The sequence below is a fragment of the Asterias amurensis genome, chromosome 12 (genome assembly GCF_032118995.1).
Source record: "Asterias amurensis chromosome 12, ASM3211899v1".
Lineage (NCBI taxonomy): Eukaryota > Metazoa > Echinodermata > Asteroidea > Forcipulatida > Asteriidae > Asterias > Asterias amurensis.
Genome location: NC_092659.1, coordinates 6,643,186 through 6,659,591, shown reverse-complemented (window position 1 = coordinate 6,659,591; position 16,406 = coordinate 6,643,186). Strand labels below are relative to the sequence as shown.

The 16,406-nt window shown below is 36.9% G+C and overlaps 2 protein-coding genes across 3 annotated transcripts in view; both read left to right on the top strand.

The window, feature by feature from the left end:
- Positions 1-4,594, top strand: part of LOC139945178 (uncharacterized) — a 34,816-nt gene extending 30,222 nt beyond the window's left edge. For both annotated transcript variants that reach the window (XM_071942468.1, XM_071942467.1), the window contains one exon: positions 269-4,594. In XM_071942468.1, coding sequence (XP_071798569.1) covers positions 269-1,430 — 1,162 coding nt within the window. In that variant the 3' untranslated portion in view covers positions 1,431-4,594. The remainder of the gene's footprint in view (positions 1-268) is intronic.
- Positions 4,595-5,043: 449 nt separating this feature from the next.
- LOC139945514 (uncharacterized) lies at positions 5,044-15,939 on the top strand. Its single transcript, XM_071942884.1, has 5 exons — positions 5,044-5,414; positions 9,865-9,945; positions 10,485-10,603; positions 10,842-11,064; positions 13,989-15,939. Exons 1-5 carry the CDS (start codon positions 5,322-5,324, stop codon positions 14,325-14,327), a joined length of 855 nt encoding a protein of 284 aa, XP_071798985.1. The 5' UTR covers positions 5,044-5,321; the 3' UTR covers positions 14,328-15,939.
- The last annotated feature ends 467 nt before the right edge of the window (positions 15,940-16,406 follow it).

The window sequence follows — 16,406 nt, the reverse complement described above, 5'->3', positions numbered from 1 at the left end:
GAGAAGTCTCCCGAACCCCCGATTATCTACTCCGCGGCAGTAGAATAAAGCCAGACAGTTCTCTAAGAACAAAGTCTACCTGGTAGATACACACATGGTGTTACCGCAAACCAAATATACATTGATACCTCACCATGCAATGCCTCAAATCTTATATTACTCCATGTACTTGTCATTATTTTTAAATAGAACAAGGAAATAAATGTGTGCATGTATCTGAATATCTTACCATCTGCTTTGAACTTATTTGTTTGACTTTATCTTCCAGATACGTGGATGACCATCGACTTTGTTGCTTCTTTCCGGCCACCATAGAGTGCAAAACCCTGGAACCAGAGCCTCCGTTGTTTGTGTGCAGTGAACTCATGCCAAATCTGGTCCTCAAAATCTTCATGTGGATCTTGGGGGTTAGCGCCCTCATTGGCAACATCTTCGTCATGGTCTGGAGATCGCTTGAGGACACTGACGGCCGCGATAGTCGGATAGTACAATCCACCTTTGTGTTCAATCTGGCAATTTCAGACTCACTTATGGGTTTATACATGCTGATTATTGCTGGCGCTGATTTGCATTTTGGAGACCGTTATTTTGAGGTGTCGGCCGAGTGGCAGGCGAGCGTCTTGTGCAAAGTGGCGGGCTTTCTTTCCATTGTCGCGAGTGAAGCTTCGGTCTTTTTCCTGACGGCTATCACAATCGATCGATTCATTTGCATTGTCTTTCCATTCAGCCGCCATCATATCCGGGCTAAGTCGAGTCGGATTATTGTGTTCTCCATTTGGATCGGCACTGTAATCGTTGGGCTGGTGCCCACTATCCTAGCTCTGGACCCTACATCAGATGCGTACGGCACCTCGGACGTCTGCATCGGGTTACCACTCATGACCAAAGTGACTTCATACGAGACACGGCAACAGACCATCGATGCCGGTGGGCTGACTGAAATCACGGTCGGGATACCCTCTCCGGTTGGCTATCGTGCCTCTTGGTTTTTCTCCATCGCTCTCTTTCTTGGCGTCAACCTGCTCTGCTTTTTGGTGATTCTGATCTGCTACATTTTCATCTTCGCCAGCGCGAGGTCCTCAATGAAGTCGGTGCGACGCCATAAAAACCAAGACGATGAACTACGCATGGCAATGAAAATGGCGGCGATAGTCATGACTGATTTCATCTGTTGGATACCAGTGATAATCATGGGTATCCTGTCTCAAAGTCGCATCGTGGAGATACCACCAGAAACCTACGCCTGGGTTGTCGTCTTCATCCTTCCAATAAACTCCTCCCTCAATCCTTACCTCTACACCATCTCGGATCTTTGCTCTCAACGGTCGGCCTCCAAGAAGAAGAACGATCTGAGGAGCTCGAATAGACGAACGTTGGGAAATGCCAGCAAAACTACCAGAGCGAGGAATGAGTTAGAGAGTAAGATTTAGTTCATCCCTACCAGACTCTGGGTTCGTTTGAACTAACATCAGTTATTGAAGATTTTCCCCATGGTCAGGCCAAAAGTATAGGTGCTTTGGCATAACCCAAGGGGCTTTATCAGCAGCTAACCTGATGCTTGATGAAGCTTGGTCGACTAGTGTTGAATCACGACGATTGATTGCTTAGTCTAGTCGCAATTACTGTTTTTCAACTAGTCAGTTAATTGTGCCAACACGGACTACTACAAAAGTAGTCGCAACTACCTGTTTGGTGAACCAATTGTATCGCTGAAGACAAAAACTTTTTTACTTACAAAACACAACACGACATCATTGACACAATCCTTCAATCCTTTCAGCGTGAATTCTACTATGTTTCGCCTGTGTGGCAAACAAAATGTCTCAATGCATTTTTAGTCGCGACTAGTGTCAAAGTCATCAGTTTGAAGCACAACCAATGATTGTAAGTACAGTTAAATTCAATGCCTGATGTTGCATCTTAGACATATTATCAACTCATCGAGAAGCCATTAGGCTTTTTTATGGGGTCTTTTTGTCATTGTGTTTTTTGTTTTCTTACTTACTGTGGTGAAAATCATAACAAATTGCTTAAAGCGTTGTGACTTCTTTGTGAGTTACATTGGATATATTATGGGGTGCATTTTTAAAAAGGAGTACATGGGGTGTCATGGCTGAGCGGATAAGAGCATCGAATTCAAGCTCTGGTAATTCAGCAGAGTGTGGGTTTGAATACCAGTCGTGTCACTTGTGTCCTTGAGCAAGACACTTCACTATAATTACTTCTCTCCATAGGGTAAATGGGTACCTGTGAGGGCAGAGTTGGTTACTGTGATTGATTAGCCTTGATTGCGCTACATATTTGGCAGCACAGGCTGTATACTCCCCAGGGAACTGAGATGGTTTAAGGAATGATTTAAGGCCCAGTGACCAGGGGTAATAATGTTGAAGCGCCATGAGCGTCACTGCGAGATGGATCTTTTGTTTAAATGTACATATGTATTGTATTTATTTATTTATTTATTTGTTTGTTTGTTTGTTTGTTAACTAATTACCTTGTCAAACTATTCAGTTCTTGCCGTTTTGTTTTTATTATTGACTGTTTTTTATTTCCTGTTTCCTATACATGTAATTTGCGGTTTGACCACTTTTTGTTTGAAAAATAAATACAATACAATACAAAACAATACAATGTATAACGGTTGATCGCCGTCTGTGACTATGTTGTTGTCAGCTCTACCAAACCCATGTAAACACACCTTTAGCCGGGTATTGCAAAGAAAAGGTATTCGTTTTGGAAACAATGTATGGCAATACCTTTTATACAATAAACTTATTGTTCTAAGCCTACAAATACTACCAAAAGTTGCTGTTGAATCTGAGAAGCGTTTACAGATTGTGTACACCCTAAGTAAGCGTTTTATCAAAAACGTGACCACCTTTTGAAAAAAAAGTTTTAATTTTAGTTTTATGGTTTACACCTACATTATATGATTAAGAAAACTGAAAGGTTCCAAAAACCAAAAGTTTATCCCCCTAAGAAGTGACAAGGTTTACTGAGAAAGATGTAAAGAAAAAATAAATACGGTCCGTAAATACACTCAGACAATCGCCGCGTTTGGCACTGGAAACTACTGGTAATTTCTCAAAATAATTGTTTGCATAGAAAACATACGAGCAATGGAAAGCTGTTGGTAGTATAACCATTGCTCTATGGTATAACACACTGAGAAACGGCTCCCTCTGAATTCACGTAGTTTTGAGAAAGAGGTAACTCCCTCGAATAATAACTTCAGGCCTGGAGCCTCTTATGAACACACTTTTTGGTTATCCGCAGGCTTGTTCTCTGTGTAGTCTTATTTTTTATTCCATATTCTTTGTATGTGCTGTTTGCCTGGAAATAAATAAATAAAATAAATAAATAAAAACAAGGGTGTGTTTTCTTTCATATTCTTTTGCAACTTCGATGCCCAATTGAGTGAAAACTTTCACAGATATGTCTATGCATATTATATGTTGGGATAGGCCCCTACACCAAGTGAGAATACTAGTCTTTGATGATTAAAGGCAGTGGACACTATTGGTAATTGTCAAAGACTAACCTTCACAGTTGATGTATCTCAACATATGCGTTAAATAACAAACCTGTGAAAATTTGAGCTCAATCGGTCATCGAACTTGCGAGATAATAATGAAAGAAAAAACACCCTTGTCACACGAAGTTGTGTGCGTTTAGATGGTTGATTTCGAGACCTCAAGTTCTAAACCCGAGATCTCGAAATCAAATTTTGTGGAAAATTACTTCTTTCTCGAAAACTATGGCACTTCAGAGGGAGCCGATTCTCACAATGTTTTATACCATCAATCTCTCCCCATTACTCGTCACCAAGAAAGGTTTTATGCTAATAAATATTTTGTGTAATTACCAATAGTGTCCACTGCCTTTACCAAAGGTGTGCCTTTCACCGAGAGGTGAAACATTTTGACGTTCCGATCGGTTTGTGATCCTGGATAGATGGCGGACGTTCAGATCTGTTGTGTCTTCCAATTTTAGCTAACTCAAGCAAAATAACTTTGACTAGGAAAAATCAATTTGAAGTCACCAATTTAATGTCGTACTTTCACGTTGACTCGTTTTACTGACAACAATTAAATGATGTAAATGGCAACCACCGGCAATGTTTATGCATGACATGAGAAAGTGAAATATTGTATGCAATCGTTAGTTTAGTTCCAATGCTTTGATTGCCCTACTTCAACCGTTGATGAGAGGCCTCAAAATTGGTTCAAATTACACGTGGTGCATGCACGCAGCACTGCATCAACACTTTGACGTTCGAAAGCGCTGACGTACATGTAGGCCTATAAATAATTCCACCGTTCTGTAAAGGCACTGGACAGGTATTTACTCAAAATAATTGTTAGCATAAAAGCTTACTCTTGGTAACGAGTAACGGGGAGCTATTGGCAAGTTGGCTGTTGAAAAGTTTGTTTTTACTTTTTAACAGATAATGATTCTCTCTTTTTCAAATTTAAATTATTTACGGTTTAAAAGTATATTTTGTAATTAGCACAATCGGTATCGAATTTAAATTTGTTGTAATGTTTTTAGAGCGCACATGGAAAAATTGTGACTCCTTACTTGTAAACTTTGATCATGGAGCTAGATGTAAATAAATTCAATAAATTGAATTGAATTAAATATCAAAACAATATTGCGTGAGAAACGGCTCCATCTGAGTAACGTGGTTTTGAGAAAGAAGTCAATTCTCACTAACGAATTACGTTCGAGACCTCGGCTGAAGTCTCTTTTGCAGGAATCGAATTGATATTGTTCTGTTGTAAATGTTGGGGCCGCGGGCCTAAGTTCGGGTCACGGAAAGCACTGTCTGTTCACGGTCTGTGAAGTTTGTTCTAACCTTACGGTTGTTTTGTGTTAGCATTTTAAATGACACACACAGCGGAACGTTCAAACTGTGTCCCTCGTATTTCTCAGACATAAATCAGCCGTCGGTTGGGACCAACAGTGGCCCCCATGTATGTCCAGTCTGTCGCGTTTTGGTGGTAACCACCCTTGGTAACGCTTCCGCGTCACGTGATCAAACAGAAGCTTGCACCGCACACACATTGCACAGACCGCTTTTAGGGCACACATAATTGATTGCTTGGTTACGGAGCACGTAAGCAACCAACACGCTAACACTGTTACAGGTGCACACGGCAGGTGTATCAAGTTTTCATTCAAGTATCTAGGCCGAACCAAAATAGATCAGTATCATTTTCATTAGCGGTTTTTCTCGCCAACGATTTCACGCTTTAATTGTTGGAGTTTTGTGTCACCTTTCCGAGCCGTCCAGCGACTACAGGGTTTATTTTAGCATCATGCATAAATCTTACCAGTCTACGTTACCGTGCCAAAGTAGAATTCTCAAGCAGCGATGGGACAAGAAATATTACGATGAGCATATACAAAAGGTGGGTGAAGTTTTTGTTGTTGTTACAAACAAGTTGAGAAGGGCAACAATTATAATAATGGTGGCTTAGCCACCACGTAAAGTGAGCTTTTTTTTATAAATAGTAGTAATTTGTTTTTAAAATGTTATTGTTAGTGTTCAAGATGGTATTGGTATCTTGTACAACAATTCTTGGACAACAATTCTTAATCATATTAGAGGCTGATTGAATTGAATTAACTGCCCTCTTTCATTGTGGGTTCAACCCAATGTTAGAACTTGATTTAATTTTACCCAAACAGTTTTCCTTGTGTATGGTTTAATATTGGAATTTATTTGGGGCTCTGTACTCCTTTTTTTCTGAACGGTCGCAAGTATGGCCGATAATGACAAATTTGTAAAAGGAGTACAGCGGCCCAGTTACAGGGTCTATAGCTGATGTAATAATAATAAGCTAGCATTTATGCTATTTATATAGCGCCTTTTCCATAGGTTACAAAGTGTTGGATCAAAAATTGCGTTTTCCTACTAATGACTCATAGTTCTAGTAGTAGGAAGTATGATGTTCGTCCCGCTATCATCTCCAATACCTTGTGGAGACGATAGCGGAACAAACCTCATAGTTCTAGGAGTAGCCGCTTCCTACCTAGGTTGTATAGTAAACTATGTATTTTATATGGATTCTGAATTGCAACACCCCCCCCCCCCCCCCCCCCCCGGCAAAGATATTGACGAAAAAGCCAACTGCCAACATAAGGTCGATACCTCAGTTGGCCGGCCAAGGTCAACAGTTAAAATCCCGCTCTAGTCAATATTTCTGCATTCAACAGCAAAATTGAAAAAAAAAATTTACACGGTCAGTTTCCCTTGTGGTTTATTATTTGATATCATCCAAAACAAATAAGAGCGAAAAAATTCAGAGAATTTTTTTTACCATTACCAAAGTCTACTCCTAGAACTATGAGGTTCATTCTGCTATCGTTAGTGGAGACGATAGCGGAACAAACCTCGGAGTCAACATCTTTCCCGGTCTACAAAATATAACAAAATGATCACGACACTGTATATTGGTGTTTGAAGTAATGAAGCTATTTAATATGTGGAAAATAAGGAACAATTAACAGGAATCTAATTGCCAGTACAAATGTGTATGAAATATATTTTTGTGCGAGTGTTGGATTGAAAAGAGGCAATGTGGTTACAACATTAGTATAGTCCTACTCTACTCATCTTCAGGAGAAGTTAGAGGAGCAGAGGATACTGTCTGAAACAGCAAGACCACACACCGCCTCTTTTGAGGGATGTCGGACACTTCGTACCTTTGCCACTTCGTACCCTGGACACTTCGGGACACATCGTACCGTAACCAAATTGGTCACTTCGTACCGTGGGCGGGGTACGATAGGACAATCAGGATCAGCTGAGTCACTTCGTACCTTCATTAAAGTGTGTATTCCTCAATAATTTAATGTTTGTTGAGATAAAAATTAATAAAACATAACGAATTATATAGTTTGTTTGAATATGTGAATGTCATTTTTAATGTGAAACTAGTTACCGCCAAGGACAACATCTTCCGCCAATATTTTTTACAAATATTTTAAAGTCAAACAATCACGCAATCGTCGAAATGGCTCCTTGGTCCCAACAAAATAGTAACAGTTGGTCTGATTTGCTATTATTCCATAATCATCCGATCAAAGCACAAAACAATCATAAACGATGCAGAAATCCCGAATTAGTACGAATAGAAAGTGTCTTGTGAGAAGGTACGAAGTGACTCGTGAGAAGGTACGAAGTGTCTTGTAAGAAGGTACGAAGTGTCCAAGGTACGAAGTGTCCAAAGTCACTTCGTACCTTGAAAAGGTGCGAAGTGTCCAGGGTACGAAATGACAAAAGTACGAAGTGTCCTGACACCCATTGAGAGCAAACTCCTACAAAAGAGATTTAATGCATGGTTGTACCCACAAGTTAACTATTTAGATGGATAATAATATTGTTGATTAAAAACACTGGACTCTATTGGTAACTGTCAAAGAAAAATAATCTCACTTGGTGTATCTCAACATGCATAAAATAACAAACCTGTAAAAATTTGAATTCAATTGGTTGTCGAAGTTGCGAGATAATAATGGAAGAGAAAACACCCTTGTGTGCTTTCAGGTGCTTGATTTCGAGACCTCAAAATTTAATTCTGAGGTCTCAAAATCAAATTCGTGGAAAATTACTTCTTTTTCGAAAACTAGGTTACTTCAGAGGGAGCCGTTTCTGACAAGGTTTTATATTATCAACAGCTCCCCATAACTCATTACCAATTAAGGTTTTCTGCTAATAATTATTTGGAGTAATTACCAATAGTGTCCAATGTCTTTAAAGTCACCTGGAAGTGGTATTTTTTCAAAATAAAGCTTTTGTCACTAATATATGTGTTTTGATGAGTGGAATGTGAATAAACAGTTAACTAAGGTTTAAAAAAATCAGTTCTTATGTTATTTACAAATTTAAGACTAGACCCCGACCCGAGAGGGCGCTGTTCGTGACGTCAATCGAGGCAGACTTTGCCTATAATGTTTTTTAAACACATAAATCGTGACAAACAATTACTAAAACAATTGTTTTATTGTTCGTAAGCATATACTCTTATGTTTGAAAGGAAAAAAAAAATATTTCCAGGTGACTTTAAGTGCTGTATTTTGTGCATGTACAGTACCTCTTCAGACTGTACAGCAGCACTTCATCCCCAAACCAATGTCCACATACTCAAAAAGTGCGTGTAAAAATGTTTATGCTTAATAATTTACTTTGTCTGGCTTGGATGGGTTTTGAGTATCCGTATGATCTGAAGGACCCTTTAGTGTAGACTTAGCTAACACAATGAAAAGGGAAAGTTGCTGTTAAACTTGCATGTTCGGGATATTGAAATAGTATGTCTGGGTTTGTTTTAGGTAGAACCATAAATGGAGAATTTATTGATGCTATACACAAACTCAAGTGACAGCCAGACAACACCTTCTGGTTTACACCCTAGCTGTGTAAAACATGAACAGTTTTGAGCAGGTGGTGAGAGCTATTAGGTTTTTCCACCAGGCACATCTTGATTTTTTTTTAAATAACTGTTCGTCACGCTGATTCTGTTATACTTCTACTCAAATACGGGGGAAAAAACGGGGGAAAATAAATACTTATTTTAATTGCTTTATTGCACCTTCTTCTGGCAAAACAGCTACAAGTCAAAGGTACATTTATGTTATATATTTGTTTTAACTGTCTAAAATAATTACCAACCAAGTGGTTAAGACTGTTGGTTAACCAATAATTGACTAAAAAAAAACATAAGAAAAAAGACAAACAGAAAATAAATCCTATAAAAAGAAAGGCACATCCTGATACAAATAAAAGGAGGTGAAAAGGCGGGAAGAAAAAGGTGACTTTTGTAACAAAAAATTAAAACTAACTATAATCAGCATAACTTTTTTGGTTTTCTTTATCGAAAATTTAGATAGGTGTAGATTTACATAATTTATCTTTAAAAATCATATTAACCCTACCATCGTTTGTAACCAACAGTAACCACGGCTGAACAATCAATTGTGGCACAATGTAGGCCTGTATACTACTTGTATACTACCCAATTGGGTACACCAAACCTAATCCATATTACCAAGCATTTTATTATTGAAGTGATAATGTAGTGTATGTTTATCTGTCCGCCAATAATGTTATCAATTTGAAATATGCATTCGCCCCCAATAAACCTACCAACATGGCAACGAGAATAAGAACAGCTAAAATACAAACACCCTGAAGGCACTGGTCATGATTTGTAATACTCAAGCCTGTATGCTTTGTTTTTGAAAGGGCGAGGGCACCAAGGCATTTTGTCCGAAGGGCACTCTATGAGGAAATTGTATATTCTACAGGAGATTGCATTTCAAGGGCACCAAGGCAATGACCATTGAAGGGACATGGAAGCAATCGCTTTTGTTGCATCTGTGAAGTATCAGGCCTGATTAGTCAAAATATATAAAAATTATGAGCATTAGAATTTAAAACGGAAAGCGGTTGATAAAGTATAAAACATTATGAGGAATGACTCCCTCTGAAGTGTTGTATTCTTTTTTAAATTGATTATTTCGCACCTAAATTCAAAAATTATTTAAATTATTTAAATTATTAACATATTTGGATCTGAGTAAGACGTTAGACCTGCAGCCTTTATTTACCGGAGTAGGGATCAGAAAGCACACAAATTTGTGCGAGAAGGGTGGGGTTTTTTTCTTCACTATTTTCTTGCAACTTTGATGAAAAATTTACTCCAAGTTTTCACAGATTGTTTATTTCTGCATATGTTAGAAACTGTTAGGATACACTAGGTGAGAATACTGGTCTTTGACAATATTAACAAAAAAAATGCCTTTAAGCCCCTCTGTTATTTCTTTTATCAACTTTGTTAAATTTTTGTTTCCTTTTAGGTCCGATCTGCTCAACCAATGGTCGACACAAAATCCCCAACAACATATGTGCATCTTCACCTCAAACTGAAAAAATTACAAGTAAGTTGACATTTTGAAACTAGTTTTCTTGAGAAACAAAAACAAAACTTGCTGGAAGTTTGAACCATCAGATTTGAAGCATCGTAATAAAAAATGTTTCAATCCGTTGGAGACACAAATTAGTTTATGGTGTGAACACAATTTTGATTTTTTTTAAAGCTTTTTGAAATGAACAACATTAGAGTTAACAGAGGGGGGAGGCAGGTGGAAGGATTCCCCGCTTAAAAATCTTGCCTCCCCCTTTTCCCAATCAGACCAAAATAAATTGACAAAAAATGGACCCATATACATATTAACCCTTTCAAGCACCATTTACTTCAGTGATAACCTGACCATGGACACATAAGTCCCTTTTACAAAATGATAAAACAAAGGTCACAAAGTACCCTCAGTAGTTCTCGTCCTGTTCAAAAAACTGTGGCCATGCAATTTTTGGGGGATTTTCAACTTTTTTTCTTCAGGGATATATAAACCGGTTGCTCAAACGGACAGCACAGTTAAACAGCCACCCTAAATTATCACTTTTGTTCTTTTGTTAGCTTGAGGAAGAGCGGCTGGCAATCATCGAGAGAGACAACCGCATTCTGCTTGAGAAGATGTCTGAGATCATGAGAACGACAGGAAGAGTGGATCACAGGAACAACTATGTGCATAGAAGGTATGTTTAAAATCTTTAAACAAATTATAATGGTTTACACCCCCATGTTTCGCTCGCCTATGTTTGGGGTGTCATGGCCGAGCAGATAAGAGCACCAAACGCAAGCTCTGGTGTTTCTGTTCAGCAGAGTATGGGTTTGAGTACCGGTCATGACACTTAACTATAATTGCTTAACTTATTCAAAATCAAACACAAGATTTCAAAATGAAACTTCTATCCATATTTCATCTTCCATCAGTTTGAACAAAGAGAAGAGGCAGCGAGAGCTCTTGCGTGTCACCCGAGAGAACCAGGAGATCTTGAAGCGTATCTTGGCCAGGGAGCCCGAGTACAACCACGAGGAGTGGGCCAGGGAGTGGGAGGAGAACGAAGCTTTCATGGATAACATCGCTCGCTTCCCGAGGAACTGGTGGGAGATGGAGCAGGAGGAGAAGGAGCAGATGAGGAAAGAAGCAAAAGAGGTGAGAAAGGGTGTCTAGTATAATACCTGCATCTTCGTGCTGTACTATCTTGGTTTCGTTGTTTGTTTGTTTGTTTGTTTGTTTGTTTGTTTGTTTGTTTGTTTGTTTGTTTTTTATTTCCAAATATCACAATAAATAATCATAAAACATACAAGAAAAAAGAACAAAGGGTGATAAGAGGAGGGCACCAGGAAAAAGCCTTGGCTTGTACAGAGCCTGGACCCTTGTGAAAAAATATTAAGTTTCTTTTAGGGTTTTCAGAAACACTTTACTGAAATATGACTACATTTTCAGAGGGAAAGATATTACAGAAGAAATTGGTTGATTATGAGCTACATAAGGTTTCAGACCAAAATTATACAATGATGTTTTTATCCTTACCAATCATGCATCAATTTTTTATTTTTCGTCTGTGCAACAATCAACTGATTTCTCAAATAATTTATGGCATATTAGAACTATGTTTACTGTTGCCTAGCAACAGACCCGTTATTTGCCATTCCAGTATTGGTGCCATTCTTGTGCCTTCCTAGCCTTGCAGCACTCTTAACTGTTTTTGATTTGTGCAATTAAGCTTTCTTTGTGTCTAAAATTTCGCCTAACAAAAAAAAACTATGGACAAATTTTTGCTGTAATTTGTTCATTAAAGAAAGCAGGGGGCTGCATGTGTGCATTGACCGGACTGCTTTGCATTTACGATTTAGTCAGTGAGCTAGACCATTTTCACTTTAGGTGCAATTAAGCTTGTTCAATATGATGAATTTTTGTCACCAAGCAAAAACAAACAAAGTGTTTAAGAAACTGTTATCATTTTTAAGAAACATTCATTTGTGCAAGGTTGTGAATTTCAACCAGAAAAAAAATCAGAAAGAGAAAGAAAATTAATACATTTCTGATCAAGACACATTTCCTGTAAAAAAAATTGTTTCACTATAACTTTCTCTGAGTAAAAATAACCGCACAATTGTTTACTTTGCATTTCAAACCAAAACATTCATAATTTATTTCAAACCAATCTTCAGCAATAACTACAAAAAGATGCACAAAAAATGGTTGGATTTTTTTTTCGTTCTGTCAAATGTACATTTTTGCAGAATAAATTCAAAATATTAAGGATCTAACAATGCTCGTAAAATAAAATAAAACTGTTTCTGCTTAAAAAAAATTTAAAAAACAGAATCAAAATTATAAAAAACTTCCTGCCCCAGTTACATGCATTGAAGATTTATGTTTTTTATTTGAACAAGTGTTATAAGACATGTTTATAAGAGATGTTAAATTTGCATAGGGGATAAAGAATATTAATTTTTGGTTTTTAAAGACATGTATAGTAAGACTCTCTTCATTTGTCTTTATAAGTACAATGTATATGTATAAACTTCATTATAATTAACAAGTATTCATCGGACTCAAAGTAAAAATTTCAACATATTATTTTGTGTTGAATAAGTGGCACGCGATGAAATATATTTTATTCAAGTAAAAAAACACAAGACTGCCAGACTTGTCAAATCAAATATTACTGGCCTGACACCAAAACTATTGGCCTTAAGCCTAGAGTCCAGTGTATAAATATTTCAAGCCCTATTCAGAGTGTATAGGAAGAATAGCTTGTGAGACTGCAAGTTTACTCTTTTTAGTTACTTCATATTTGTTCACACCATGCACTTAAGCTTCAAACACCACTTAATAAGAACATTTCCTTAATATATTTCCAAAATCGATTGATCCACTAGATCTTCCAGTGAGGTCTATGGGAAGTAAACAGGTGCTTTGGCAATCAGCCTCAAAAGTCAATACTCAATTTCAAGCTTGGTGAATACCACACACCTATGGTATTATCCTTCATGTTTTATGCACAAACTTCATCGGTTATTATCCCTCAAAAACGATTTTGTGCCGTTTTTGTTTTGTTTTTTGTTTTGTTGTGTTTATTAGATGTAATTATAGCTATTGATCCTGTACTGTAGACACAATAAGAAATGAAAATAATTGGATAGAACTTTGTCCGCCATGCTGTCTTTACTGTACCTGTACTTAGACTTAACCCAAGGCTGTCTCATGAGCTAGTGTTGGCTCTGAAAGGAGCAGGTTTTGTCTTGCGTTTCGAACAATATATACATACTCTGCACGACTGCCCCCAGAGAACAATGTGTGCTGTTCAAAATGTTGCGACGACCACCACTGGCTCTTTTCAGAGCCAACACTTCTGCAAAAGAAATTTAATGATGGATGTACTGTATAGTTTGTGTAACTTCTTTTTCAAAACTCATGTTTGTTCTTTAATGGTTTAAAAAAAAATATATATATTCTAAGGATTTGTGTTTACTTTGAGAAATGATTAGGTTTTATGAAATATCTCATGACTAGTATTTAGAATTATTGTTTAATTCCCAGTTTAAGGTTTCCATTTGGAAAAAAAAAATATTTATTTGGAATTATCTTTTGAAAAGTACTTGTAAAAAGAACTTTTTAGATTTTAAAGATGTTTTAACAAAATATTTGAATAAATTAAGTCAAAAAAAATAAAATGGGAAAAAGATAAACATTTTCCAACAGAGAAGTTAGCAAAAATCTATGTATACAAAAAATAAAAGAAAAAAACCCAGCATTCTTTATGTTATTTTTAATTTTACTACTTTCATCTTGTAGAACATTTGCTCATCTTAAGGAGATATTTGGAGAGAGTATTTTGTTTTTAAAGCACTTGTTGGCACTATTTTCAAAGAGAAAGAGAGAAATGCTGAAAAATTGCATACCTCCTTTATAGGTTTCAAATTTTCCAGTTTTAGTAAAATAGAGAAGAACTCTTTAACTTGTCGATGAAATCCATAAATTGTACTTTTATTTAAATTTAATCTTGTAAGAAAGTTACCTATCTGCTTTTTTTTTAATCCTGTTTATTTTTTTTTTTTTTTTTTCAGAGGAGACGAAAGGAGGCTGAGAAAAACGGAACATCTCGATCAGGAAGAAAATCATCGAGAGCCGAAAGAAGACGAGCGCAGTCACGAGAGGAACAAAGCAGTCCAAAAGAGGAGACACCTCAAACACCAGTTGAATCCAAGCCGAAGGAGACTCAGCCACAGGAACAAACAACACAAGAACCACAAAAGGACGAAGAACCAGAAGCAATAGAGCAAGACGACGAGCCAGCGACAGAACAGAAAGAAGAGCCGTCGACAGAACAGCAGGAAGAGGCAGCGGCAGACCAAGAGGAGGAAGAGCCATCAATGGAACAGCAAGCACAGCCTGAATTGGCATAGTGATAGACAGGGTTGTAGTGCTTTGTCAGGCTGTGCTTTTGTACAAAACCCACCCCTCTGTGTCAGTGTCAGAGATGAATATTTTAGCTTGTGTGTTAAATCCAACTACACGCTAGTGCAGAGCATTTTTTTATGTCAATGCAGAAAATGTCTGACAAAAAATTGAGCTTTTCACGTTTGTGTTAGGTATGAACCCACACCTTTATCAAATGCAGCATTGGTTTTATGTTTTTCTTGCACAGCGTGTGTGCTTTGTAGTTATTTAAAGCAGCTTAAAATATTACGACTACAAATTAAAAAATAAAAAATAAAAATTATCCTGCAAGACATATTTTAATTTTTAAAAGCAGTTTTTGACAAGTTGTTACAAAAGCAGTGTCTAAAATCAGAGTGCATACAATTCTGATCAAAATTAAGTCAATCACTTTCAAAATTAATATTTTTTTACAACATAAAAAAAGAAAAAAAGAACAGAGTCATATAGAACTTAGAATAAGTGCTTACCATTTGCTGTGGATTACATTGTCTTGCACTTTAAGATTATGGTTGAGGTTTGAATTGAAAACAAATGGTACACACTGAATTTCTGTTTTGAAATCCTTTCATCATTAGAAGGAATTTTGAAAGGAGTGTGAACATTCCCTGTCATTTTTATAAGCCCAAAAATTTGTATGGGGAAAAACCCAGAGTGAATTGCGTAAACAAATGTAAATTCCTAAAACAAAACATTGTTCTGTACGGTAGCCTATTGTATTTCCCAGACAACGTACCGTGAAAGCTGTAAAAACAAACTTTATTTACTAGCGATATCTGGATGAAAATTATAGTTGTATCACTGCTAAATCCTCCAAAAAACGTAACCATATTTCTTTAAAAAAGAACATTATGTAGAACGTGAATTTGAAACTGTTAAAAAGCTGTTAATCTTGCTTAGATGACACACAAAACAAAATTGGTGCAGAGATCTGTCGTTCATGCAAGATATATTTTTTGCAAGATCAAGAAGCAGCATTTTTGCATGGACCCAATGGTCTCTGAAAGGATAGCTTATTTAAATGTACAATTGTGTTAGGGAGTGTGTCATAGACAAGACTAAGAATTTGAATGAATGTAACAGGGTACAAGCATGAAGAAAACTAAATGTATTTTTTAAAGAACAAAGACTGCATGCTGCAGTTAATCAAAGTTGTAACACACTTTGGATTATACTCTAATTTTCTAAAATTTCAAAATATGGAGCGCTGTTTATCGATAAGCATATCCTATAGTATTTGAACATACTAAACCCCAATAACCTATACCAACGAGCTTCAAATTTATAGAAAACTGCGTCTCTCACCCTGGTCCAATCTTCTCTATTTCCTGAATAAATGACAACTTTGTGAACTTTGAGCTCATCAATATTTTTCTAGGCCTGACAATTTATAAATAAATAAACCAATTAAAACTATTGATATCATTACAGAAAATGAAACGTTTCAGACTTGAAACAAGAACATCCAGTCAGTGGTTTTTGTATATTGAGTATACTTAAACTAATACATTGGTATTGTGTGTGCAACATTGTATAAAAGTGTTTTTATATCATCAAGATTTAACTTAATAAAGAATGTACAGTGAAATAAATGCTTGAATCTCATGGTAGCATCTGTTGAATCAACACAAAAGTCCTTTCCCCCCTATAACCCTTTTCACACTACTGTAACCCAGGGTTGCACCAGGGGGTTCCGTCGCCTTTTCACACTATGATCGCTTCCCCTGGTCTGTCTGCCTGGGCAAACAGGCATACCGGGGAATAGCCACCCCTGTGAAAGTGATGCACCAGTAAAAACCGTCGAGAAAAAAAGTCCTGGGATTATAAGTTGATGATTCCAGGGGTATTAAAGGCAGTGGACACTATTGGTAAATACTCAAAATAATTTTTAACATAAAACATTACTTTTAGTAACGATTAATGGGGAGAGGTTTGTAGTATAAAACATTGTGAGAAACGGCCCCCTCTGAAGTGGAGTACCTTACGAGAAGGAAGTCATTTTCCATGAATTTGATATCGAGACCTCAGATTTCGAATTTGAGGTC